The sequence below is a fragment of the Fundulus heteroclitus genome, unplaced genomic scaffold, assembly GCF_011125445.2.
Source record: "Fundulus heteroclitus isolate FHET01 unplaced genomic scaffold, MU-UCD_Fhet_4.1 scaffold_39, whole genome shotgun sequence".
Taxonomy (NCBI): domain Eukaryota; kingdom Metazoa; phylum Chordata; class Actinopteri; order Cyprinodontiformes; family Fundulidae; genus Fundulus; species Fundulus heteroclitus.
The window spans coordinates 159,616-172,213 of NW_023396803.1; the positions used below are offsets into that span (position 1 = coordinate 159,616).

General features: G+C 38.5%; 1 protein-coding gene across 9 annotated transcripts in view; it reads left to right on the plus strand.

Annotated features, from left to right (window-relative positions):
• Positions 1-12,598, plus strand: part of immp2l (inner mitochondrial membrane peptidase subunit 2) — a 75,157-nt gene that overhangs the window by 11,627 nt on the left and 50,932 nt on the right. For 5 of the 9 annotated variants that reach the window (XR_004929095.1, XM_036130863.1, XM_036130857.1 and 2 more), the window contains exon 2: positions 6,486-6,627. Coding sequence is in view for 8 of the 9 variants with exons in the window: in XM_036130857.1 (XP_035986750.1) it covers positions 6,486-6,627 (142 nt within the window). In the remaining variant the exon portion in view is untranslated. Of the gene's footprint in view, positions 1-3,949; positions 4,039-4,175; positions 4,450-6,485; positions 6,628-12,598 lie in introns of those variants that run through there. The other 4 variants (XM_036130862.1, XM_036130864.1, XM_036130861.1 and 1 more) reach the window with 2 other exon arrangements.

Consider the following 12,598-nt stretch of genomic DNA (forward strand, 5'->3'; position numbering starts at 1 on the left):
CAGTGGTCAGCAAAACCTGGAAAGGTCCTTCCCACTTAGGTGCATGCCAATGTTTCTTCTTTATGCTTTTTATCAGAACCCAGTCCCCTGGTTCAACTAACTGGTTTTCTTGTGGAGACACAGAAGTTGTAACACTGTCAGTTTGTTCTGTCACTTGTTTCTGTTTTTCCAGCATTTTTCTCATATAGTCTGCTAGAGTGCTTTCATCGTCAGTTTCCCATTTGTTCTCAAAATAGGGCAGTTTATATGGTTTACCAAACACCATTTCATAGGGTGTCAGGCCATTTGTGCTAGTAATGTTTATGTGCAGTTTAACAAGGTCCAGGCACTGAGTCCACGGCCTTCCTGTTTCTTCCATGCACTTTCTTAGTCTGTTCTTTATTGTTCCGTTAGTTCTCTCAACTAACCCTGTGATCCATTATCACTGTAGATTTTTTCTGGTATCCCATAACGAGGGATAATGTCTTTACATAAAGCTTTTGCCACTGTTAACGCATCTGGATGTTTTGTGGGAAATAGTTCTATCCATTTGGAAAATGAATCAACTATTACCAGACAATATTTTTTCCTTCACTAGGACTTAATTCAATAAAGTCCATGTGTAGATGTTGAAACGGATAATCAGGTTTTGGAAACTGACCTCTTTTTGGTCTCAGGTTCCCCTGAGCATTGTGTTTTGCACATATCAGAAATGATCTACAAATTTTTTTGGAATAAGAATTAAACCCATAGGTGGTGTATACTTTGTTTATTAACCCCACCATCCCTCCTGTTGAGACATGGGACTTCCCATGGCTCAAAATTGCTGCCCATTTATAGAGATTTTTAGGCAGAATGGGTTTATTTGCTGGTCAGGTGTACAAGCCATCTGTCTGTACAGCACCATTGCGCTGCCACAGTTTTATTTCTTGTTGTGGGGCCTGGTTTTGCATTTCCCTTAAAACATCATGAGTTAAAGGCTCAGGGTCCGTAGAAAGTGTGCACACGAAAGTGTCTGTCATTGCAGCTGTTTTGGCAGTTTTGTCTGCAAAAGCATTTCCTTTAGAAATAGGGTCAGTAACATTTGTGTGTGCAGCACACTTGCAAATAGCGAGTTTCGCAGGAAGTTGTACGGCTCGAAGGAGTTCTTTTAACAAATTTGCATGAGTTACTGGTTTTCCAGTCGATGTTATCATGCCTCTATTTTTCCAATGTTGGGCAAATGTGTGTGTGGTTGCAAAGGCATACAGGCTGTCAGTGTAAATGGTTACTTTTTTTCCTTTCATGAGTTTACAGGCCTCAGTCAAGGCCACTAATTCTGCAGCTTGGGCAGAGTAGTGCTGTGGCAAAGAAAAAGCTTTTAGTACTGTGTCAGCGGTGACTACAGAGTAGCCAGTTCTTGTTTTGCCTTTGTCATCCTTTTTGGATGAGCCATCTACAAACAATGTTTCTCCCTCAGTCAGGGGAACGTCCTTCAGATCAGCCCTGCTTTTGGCTGTCTGTTCGGCTAAAGCTTGACAGTCATGATGCTCGCCATCAAATTATCTAATTTAGAGAATGTGTTTACATTAAAGAAATACTTTGGGATCTGCCCTTTAATTTTTCCAAATCCTTTTTTGTTCCTGTTGATTTCTGTCGCTCTGCAAAGTTTAACTTCTGTGGTAAAACAATTTAAACCAGTAACATTCTTCATAAATTCTTAAACATCAGCAACTCCATCTGAGGATAACTGTAAAACTGATACATGACTAGACGTAGGGCTGATAAAATCTATCTAATCAACCGGGTTGTACTTTTACCAAACAGCTTTAAGTTCCATTTTAACTTTTAACTTTTGTTTCTGCTAACTGGTGATTCCTAGACCTACAATTAGCAGAAGTTGTTAGTGAGCTAATTCCTGCTTTCCTTAGATCAACCAGATTTAAGTCTAGTGTATTATATTCAAACTAGGGCTTTCAAACTATTAAAATTTTAATTTCAATTAATCTCGTATTCTATCTTTTATATTTCTGAAAGTATAAAAGCTCATTTGGAAATTTTAATATGCACTTTTGCAATAAACCACACTAGTTAAAATTATGCTTATACAAACACAGATATAAGTTTTATTATTCATTTATTATTCACTCTCTTTCTCAAACACATATTCCTGAGCGGTCCCTAAGTTTGTCAATGCAGAGACAGCAAGTCTGCCTCTAGAGGGGAGGGCTGCGCCCTGAGCAGCAGGCGGGACATATCAACTATCAGTGACCAATCCTCGGCTGTTTTCAGCGATGTTGGGGCTGTAGGTGTAGTAACAGATGACGCGCATAGTTGGTGGGTGTTTCTAATAATGTGTTGTTCCTGGGGGTGTCACCAGGAACCGTTAATTCTCCACCCAACACATTCAGATGTTTAAATCATGGTCAGGTTTGTTTATCATATCTATTGTCCTGCTTTAGGTCAAACCGTCCCCCCGAGGTTCGCCTCAGCTCAGTGTAAAAAGTCTCCCCTACACATATTCCATCCATCTCCACTTCTCCCATATAATCTCCCCACATGCTGTTTGCCAAGTTAATAAAGTTATAACATTACAATATAAAAAGACCCTACTCTATTATTTTTTACAGCTGTCATGAATCCATTGATATCCATGCTGCACAATTCTATTTATTTTCACTAATATCCTGATCAAATGCACCGTAATTCTCTTACGCTTCAGTTGCTATTCTCAGCTCTGTCATACGCACAAATCTACACACACAGACTTACACACCAAAACCCATTAGCGCACAGACATCAATCTCCGCGGATCCAAGCAGTCTCTCCCCGACTCACTCAAACAAAATGATCTCATTTCCACAGACACAATATGTTGTACAAGACAGACAGACAGCTTGCGCGTAGTGTTCTGCGAGACGTCTCTCTCTTTCTTTTTTTCTTTCTTTTCTTTTTTTTTTTTTACGAAACGTCCTTGTTCTAAAAAACTCCCAGAGTGTTGCTCTGTATTTCCCCTTTAGATTTCCCGATTTATTAATGATAGCTTCCTGGAATTTTAGCTATTTTCTGTTTGTTAAGTCACCTCTTAAACCTGAATTGTATTATTTTACCCATGTAGCTAAATGTTAAATTTGATCAGAGTGGGTCCTGCTGTTTTTATCCAGACTTGGGTCTGGGCAAAACCTTCTTTTGCCATTTGCTTCTCCTTGTTTTTGCATTTAAATTTAATTTTTTCCTGTAGTTCGTTTATGTCAGAAGTGGATAGTTTGCCATTGAAGTTGTACTTTTTTATCCAATAACATAAGGGCACAATTGCTGCTTTATCTTCTTTCTCAACAACTTTCCAATCTTTACATGTAAGTTCTTCAAGCAGCTCGCGTTTTTGTTCACTTTGTCCCTTTCCCATTTTGGTGAATGTTTGGACCCAGTGGGTTGCAACACCTGCTGTGTTCTAACACTGGGTTTATTTAGACAAGATGACGATCAATAACTGTTTGTGGTAAAACTCACTTCAACCTTCAAGGTGGAGTTTTCTTGCCTACATGCATCCACAAAAGCTCGTCATATTTGTTCTTGCCTGTTTTGGTATGAAATAAAATACCTAGTGGTATTTGTATTTCCTCACACACACACAGTCACACTTTTGAGCTCTTACTTTTAATCTAACACAGAGGACGCCGCCGTCCTTCACAGAATTTAACTAGTTAGTTTAAACTAGAGGAGTCTGTCCTCCTGCGGACTTTAACTGTTTAGATTTCCTATTTTTTTAAAACAGAGGACGCCGCCGTCCTTCACAGATTTTAACTAGTTAGTTTAAACTAGAGGAGTCTGTCCTCCTGCGGACTTTAACTGTTTTTTATCTGCTACCTGATAGTGCCTAGGATTGTCAGGGTTTTATCTTGTTTCTCAGAAATGTTCACTCATTCCTCTTTAACGAAATTCTACTCACAATTCTCTGTGTCCCTGGAATTCTTCAACCTTCGGATCCCAGCCCGTAAAGGAGGGACCAGTCCCGGAAAGGGTCTTAGTGCTGTGGCCACAGACTTGCTGGAACCTCACTTTACCTGCTGGGATCGTTAGGTATGTTGAAATCCGGCTCGAAGGACCATTTAATGTTAGGTTTAAACACCAAACATCTTATTCAGCAACCTGCACAAAGAAGACACAGAGAATCAGTTAAATTTGTCTTGCAAGGAGAGTGCTCGGAGACTGCTCAGTTACAATCCTCCAAACCACTCTGAAGCAGTCTCCGCTCGCCAGGCTTTTTATTGAAAATTGGAACGCCCTAGTTACACAGGATTTCAACTGCTGAGGGAAGGGGAACAAACCAGTTGAAATCCATTAGGCAGGGAACCAATACACAACAACAGCATTCATTGTTATGGGAGTAACTTCTTTATCTTCCACAGGCAGCTGCAAGATACAATTGGGTGCAACCTGCAACTGCTCGCATGCTTGTGTTCTGATACAAGGAGAAATAACACTTCAGTTATAAGTATAATATAATATTGTAAATGGTCAAGAATGTTATTAGTAAAATATAAGATTGCATAGTCATTTAGTTATTATAAGTGAAACATAATATAACTGGAATATAGATTAAAAGTAGAATAACTATAATAAATCCAACTGTATGTATGTATGTGTGTGTGTGTGTATATATATATATATATATATATATATATATATATATATATATATATATATATATATATATATATATATATATATATATATATATATATATATGTGTATGTATATATATATGTATGCAAAATATTTCAGCCCCTGACTTTCTCAGTACTTAATACTGTTAGTACATCCACTGACTGTAAAAGTACCTGTGAAAAGTTTTCCCACAGCCAGAAATTTGCTTGTTGTTGCAGCCAAATGCTATGGGGTTCTGTGAGAGTAGGGAGTAGCAAGATGGCGCCCAGTGACTTCAGTTTTTCGGCAAATCAGCAATCCAGTGAATAAATAGATATCAGTGGTTAGCACCAACATGGCCCTGCCTGTGCCCCCATCCACTGGGTTCCAGTGAGCCAACACTTAGAAATAGACATTCAAGCCAGCTGACGTTAGCACTGTCGTAAAGACTAACTTTGCGCATATATGCTGCATTACGGTAACAGACCACAGGCCACTACTAGTGTATATTTCAAAGATAAATACTGTATATTTTAAAGATAGAAATAAAGAAATCAGAATCACAGTCAGAATCAGAGATACTTTAATAATCTAACTAATAATCCAAATCTTTTGTAAGCATAACCCTTACAAAATGTATATCTATGACAGAGCTATTACGTTAACACACACACACATATTATAACCCGAATAAATATTTCAAAATTTTACTGTGAATTTTGGGGAAAAAGAGTCAAAAGTTCCTCATAATGCATATGGATAATAGAATTAATCTAATTTTCTGGTATTTATTTCTCCAAAATCATAAGAGGAGACAACAAACTCTTAATTTTGTGTTAAGTAGTCACTTATAGTATTACCAGAATTAATAATTCTTAGACTTTATTGTCATTTTGTATGTACAGAGTGCATACAGAATGAAATTTCGTTACATACAGCTTACGACAGTGTAATGAGATTGCAGTTGGAATAAGGCAAAGCAAGGCAGGCAAATTCATTTGTATAGCACTTTTCAGTACAAACACAATGCAAAGTGCTATACATGATTAAAATATAGGAAAATAAAACAGAATAAAAGCAGTTGGAATAAAATGTAGAAACAAAATAAACCATAGGAAAATAGAAATTAAAAGCAAATAGTATAAACAGTTGGACTAAAAAGTTGAACTAATGATGTTTCAGTAACACAGTTTAACTAGAACAGTCGAAGGCAATCCTAAACAAATGAGTTTTTAATCTTGATTTAAAGGAACTCAGGCTTTCTGCACTTTTACAGTTTTCTGGAAGTTTGTTCCAGATAAGTGGAGCATAGGAACTAAATGCTTCTTCTCCGTGTTTGGTTCTGGTTCTAGGTATGCGGAGTAGGCTGGAGCCAGAAAACCTTAGTAGTCTGTGATGTATTTAGGTGCTACGCCATTCAGGGATTTATAGACTAACAGAAGGATTTTAAAGTCTATTCTCTGAGATACAGGGAGCCAATGTAAGGACTTTAGAACTAGGGTGATGTGCTCTACTTTCCAAGTGTTCAGTGGAAAGGTTCAGGAGTAATACTTAATGTGACACCAAGAATACTCTGACATACAGTGTCTGTGTAATTCAATTAAACTGAATTTTATTTATATAGCACCAATTCACGAAACTTGTCATCACTTTAGAAAAGGCTGGATTTTTATTTAAAAGTTATTTCTGTCTTTCAAAATGCTGTTTGTTTGAGAGGCATTATTTTTATGTTGTTGAAATTGTTTTTGTATTGTTGCTCTCTATCAGTCCTAATTCCTATGTTCTGTCTAATATAAATGTCTTAATCTAGAATAAATCCTGCCGATTGCCTAGGATAATGTAAGAGTTCTGATTATGTTTTGTTCTATTGTCTTTTCCAGTTTCCAAATGGCACAGCAGACATCAGCATGGAGGCGATACATGCAAGCGTTCATTAGTGGATTCTTTGTTGCTGTTCCTGTCACAGTTACTCTACTAGATAAATTGGCTTATGTGGCTCGAGTTGAAGGAGCTTCAATGCAGGTGAGACTATATGATTCATCCTCTCAACCAAAGAGAAATTCTCACATTGCACCGTCTAGGACAGCTCTAAAGAAGATACATTATTTTACTTATCTATTATTGGAAATACCTTATTAACAGCAGGGAACAGTCAAAGCTTTATTACAGCATTCCAAAAAAAAAAGATTTAAAAAAACCAAAACAACTGGACTTCTTTCTGAAGCTGAAGATGTTTCGCTTCCCATTCAGGAAGCTTTCTCAATTCAAACTGTCTGGAATTGTGTGGAGCAGGCCATGTGGAGAATATGGGAATTCTCTGCCCTCTGAATCTGTGAGAAAGGCTTCCTTTTTCATTCATCATTTCATTCGATCAGAATCAGTCAGTTTTGTTGGCCATAATGCGGGATCATTGAAATTAACGGTGTGATCCATCTCTGAGCGAATATGCTCAGATTATCCAATCGGACAGTAAGCCTCTCCACCCGCACTGTCTCTGTTTTCGCTGGGGATGGCTCTTTCTGTCTCCTCCTCAAACACACGCTGGCCCCCCTCCCCCCCCCCCCAGCTCCCCGCTAGAGGTGTGCGATACCGGGAATTTTATCGATCCAATCCAAAGTAAATACAGGGTGATTATCGGCGCTATCAATACAATATCGATACTTTTGACATTTAAGCTTGATGTATCATGAAACTGTTGACCTTTCGGGTTTTGTGATTTTTATTTTATTATTACAATTAAATAATAATAATAATAATAATAATAATAATAATAATAACAGACAGCTTTTGTAAGCAACCCTGGTTGTATTTTATGTACCCCTGTTTGAATCTTGTATGAAACAAACCTTTAAACTTTAGTATGCTGTGAGCAGTAGCTCCTTGTTTCTCTTTAAAAACATCTCCTCCTGATCATGTAACTGCTCCATACTGCCCTAGATAGATTTTTTATGAGACTTTAAACCTGTCTCAGTCATCTAACATTTGTTCCATTGATAATACTCCCAAGCATAATTTTAATCCCATGTAAATCAACCCTTTAATAAGTATCCTGTTCTCAGTTCTCACGTGTTTAGTTTACCTTTGAAGAACTTTAAGCAGACATTACTCGGAGTGATTTTCTTACATTTTCATTTATCCATTATTACTACCGTTGCTTTTTCTACAGTTTTTCCAAAATCAGGATCTGTGTTATGTTAACTTATATCACCCAGTGAACCATGAATCCTTATATGATGTTTGCACCGTGTCATGTCCCAGCAGATAAAAAAATTCCCATTCTAGAATTTGCGTTATTGTTTCATCAATCACTGTCTGTTGTGATTATTGAATAAATTGTGCAGTTCCTTTGAACTCTCTTAAATATCGACCACCCATTGGTAAATGATCAGCATTAAGTTTTGCCCCTCTTCTAATTCTTTGTTTAGCCTTATTATCTGCATCTTAATTTGTGGATTATTGGAATTCTTTGTATGAACATTTCTATGTGTCCGTATTTGTTTAGGCCTCTGTAATTTTGTTCTTTGCGTTTTAAGTGCGGACCTGGTCAGGATGGAGAAAGTCATCTCCGATGCTCCTTTTGGCAACCCCAGCAAACCCAAAAACAAATGCATTCACAGTCAGTGTTGGGTTACAGGTAATCCCTGTGGGAACACGACGTCGTCTCCTTGGTCCAACCTGGTTCCAAGTGCCTGGGCCATCGAAACACTCTACCACCTGTGACAAATCTTTGACATTTTCAAACCACAGCAGCTATTTCTGGGTGTCCATACCCCCTGTTTGTGAAATGTCTGTCGTCGTAAGCCCAGGCTTTCAGCTCATCTCCTGCTAAGTGTCCCCCTTTAGAGCCCATTTACCCCAAGTTGCATATTGTTGAATCCCCATTTTCAAATGTTCTTTAGTTAAGTCCAAGAATGTGTTCTAGGTGCGTTTCCTGAACGCCAACCTGTCCATGTCCTGTTCGTGAAACCTTGTAGTTGAAATCCATCACCTATGAAGCAAAGCAGTCATGCATAGTCCTGTTCAAGATGTTCTTAGCACAGCAGGAGTTCCACTGTCGGGTGCCATTGCAGCTCTGATGTTCCTCAGAGTCAACCTTCATTCATTTGATATCATTTTCAAGCTCTTATCATCATCTTGTGTCCAGGAGTCGCTTCTGCTGTCCTGACCAGATTCCAAATGTCCAACTAATCTAATTGACCTAATTTCTTTTCTGTATGTACGCAAGAGGACAATCATTAGATTATCCTGGTCTACAAGACCTCTAGGTTAATAGTTGGCTAAACTCTGTTTATGCGTTTTTCCCCTCTGGATGTTTTAACATCTAGTTAAAGGAGAAATATTGTGCTATTTTACATTCGAACGGAGAGATGTTAAGTCTCCTTAGATCATTTAAGTTACTGCGTACAACTCCAAACCATTTGCACTGGTGCTTTAATCCCTAATTTACCCATGTTATTTAGTAGAATAAGGCATTATTCTAATCTTGCAGTTTTATCCATTTAAATCTTTAACCTTTGTGGTGCTTATTGATGTCTGCCGGAGTGGCAGATTTTACAGCCATCCTACCTATTTGGTTCTTATTTGCGCCTCTGCTTACTTTAAGATACCCAGTAAATGTGGTGCTCACAATTTCTCCTTCGCTTCAACAGGTAGCTTAAAAGGTTCAGAGTTTATTATGCTTATATAGAAAAATTAGTTTGTTCACTCGTTCATTCGTTTATCTTATTAACAGTTGCTGTAATGCCTACTTCAACTTTTTCGCCCACTAGTTCTTTCATGATCATAATTATCTCTTATTAATGTAAATTTACTTTTCCCATATCGTCTGGATTACAAATGTTTTCTGACTCACTTTCCTTTTCTTAAACGGCCCGTCTATGTATCCCACTTGTTGCTTTAATTACTAATATTCATAGGTTGTCGAACATGTTTATGTTTAGCATAATTTCTTAAGATGCTCTATGCTTCCTTCCTGCAAATTAACATTTTCATGCAAAATGAATTTGTTTTAGCGGTGTTCCCTATTTCTTCTCGTGCATGTTGTATTTTGCAAAGTGTTTGTATCATAAAGGTGCCTCTTTAAATCTTATTCAAACACCTTGTGGGGTTAATTAACTCCAAAACATATCTATTTATGTATTAGATGATTTAAATAAAAGCTTTGTTAGAAAAGTAAAAGAAAATCCCTCATGTCATCTTTGTGTCCAGACCAGAACCTCTTGTCCGAATGCGTTTGACCCTCTTATCGCTCACTAATAACAGCTCTGACTTAAAACAATTAACATCCTAGTAATAATCTTGATTGCTTTTAATCTGAAAGTTTTCTCCTAAGCGCATCCGCCAATGTGTTTGTTTCTAATGTGTGTTTTGTTTTTTAATTGTGTACAGGAAAATCTGAAGTAAAATGCAGAAGGGGTGTCTGCCAACTCATCTTTGTTTCAAGTTGCGGTCCATTGAAGGTTATCCGATGCCTCTGTCTTTGCCCCCGCCATTAGCTGTCCATTTTCAGTCCTCATGTCTGAGTTCAGCAGCACAACATCGTTCCAGGACGAGTATTGTCCATGAATCTTCTTTCTCCAATCGTTGTGTCTGAAACCACAAGGAATTCTGCCAGCATTTTGCCAATATGGATTTTGTCCAAAATCAAATTGTCTAACACAAGAATTGTCCATCTTCATCCGTAGTGTAGTGTACATAAGGTAAAAAGAAAAAATTAAAACAAAAAGCACGGTAAAACTGTCTCAACCAAAATCAACCACAGCGTTCCCTCTAAAACGAAATATTAAAGTTCTTCACCTTTACCACAGATCTTGATCCCTTAAAAAATGTAACCAAGCAAAATATTTTACAGATAGTTCAACCTCTTTGTATAAGTTCAATAAAAAAAACAGATTTCTCTTAACCTTGTAGCGTCACATTCCCCATTAAACCTCTATGTAGCTTCTGTAAAAATTACTAATTTTTGTCCAAAATTTTATTAAAAACTGGATTAGGCTGGAGTCAAGTACATCACCTTTTTTCCTCTGTCCCCTGGACCACTGTGGCACCGTTTGGTACTAACATGTCTCTGAGAATGCCTAAGAAAAGAGACTAAAATCTCTCCGTTAGCACATTCCAATTATATAAAGGGAATAAAGTTTGCTTCAAAAAATCTCGGTCCAGCGAGAAACTCGAGCACGTGGCGTGGGGGGGGGTAAGGGGGGGGGATTGGAGTAGCAGCTGCATGCCTTCCCTGACTGGCTGAATGCCAACAAGAAGAAAGATTTTGGTCTGTTGCTGGGTTTATATAGCCTCGTGAGACCATCCTGATCTCGCGAGCTTTCAAGGTTTCACTCGCAGATCAGTCTGGCTACTCTCCGTTGAAGAAAATTTGGAGCCGTTCACCAAACGAACGTCCAATCAGCGTTGGCTTTGAGGCGGGTTGAGGTGTGACGCAACGGGAAGCGCGACAGTTCAGTCTAAACAACATGGCGGCTTCAGCCGATGAAACTAGCGTTAGCGTGGCTATCGAGCAAGTTTTATCGGAATTACAGAGTATTTCTTTGCTGAGCTAATGAGCCTTTACCTGCAGCAGCAAGAGTAGCTTGGCTTGTGGTTGTGTTTTCGTCGTCGCTCTGTTACGAGCGACGACGAATCTGATTGGTTTATTTGGCCCGTCTATCACCAACATAGGCCAATCAGCTAACCAGTATTTTCGCCCCTTCCCAAAATTACTTCAACGGAAGGTTTCCAGATGGATATGCGGAGCAAATCTATCTGGCGGAGTCAGGTAAGGGTTTATAGTCATCACCCTTGTAACCTTATCTCGATCGGCGGCCATATTTGGGTCGTGTTGCATGATGGGAGTTGGTGGCCATTTTGACCACATTGCATCATGGGAAATGCAGTTTGTCACGTCCCGTCACGTTTGAATTGGAAAAACAATTCTGTTAGTGTTTTAGGTGACAAAAGAAAACCTGGTCTGTCTAGTGTCATGGTTGCTAATGTGATGTTTCTAAGTTCTCAGTTGGTCCAGGGGAGGTAGGAATCTTTCTTTCCTTTTGTTTCAGCATTTTGTAATAAAACATTTCCTTCTCTTAAATTATCTGCAGAACTACCTTGAATGTTGTCACTTTTTTGTCACTTGTGATACAAAAATTAAAGCAAATGAATCATTTAACAAAGAAATAACCAAAATACACGAAACAATAAAAACCCAAAAGTAAAATGTCTCCCAAGGATCGCAATGTGTGTTCCAATATGACATAGATTATTGTCTTATAACAGTCTTTTTACTTCTTTCTGGTCCTTTGACCATGTGTATTTCCCGTTAGCAATACTTTTATTTATATGTATATACAACTTTCCAATTTCAATTAGGGTGAAACTTTAAAGCAATGATTCTCTCTTGTAGTTTTTGAACTTCTAGTATTTTTCTATAAATGATAAGAGGTTTCCCCGTAAGTACATTGAGAAGACTGCCCAAAACAAACCGAGATTAGAATTAGAATTTAACCCTTCAGAAGCTCGCTTTGCTGATATATTTTTCAAGCCCCCCCCCCCCTCCCCCCTTTCCGGCCAGAACACACTGACCCAGCCTCGCCATAAACATTCAGATGTTTTCACTGCGTGAGCAATGGTTTGTTGCTCCAGATTCTCTCGCTTTTATCTTTAATCTATTTGCTGTAACATCTGTTTCTAACACATAAGCACTTTGAAAACATTTTCTGTTGCTGCACATCACGCTTGGGAACTCCTCGTGTTTCACGGTTTGCTCTCTTGGCGTGGTAGAAGGGCGCTAGCCTAGCTTTAGCCTAGCCTAGCTTTAGCTCCACAATGGCTTCCTCAGCGACACACCCGCTCAGAAGCCGACCCTGATTATTGGGAGCTCAATAGTCAGAAACGTGGCACTAGAGACACCAGGGACCATAGTTAAATGCCTGCCAGGGGCCAGAACGGGCGACATAGAATCTTACCTAAAACTGCTGGCTAAGGATAAGCGTAAATACAGTAA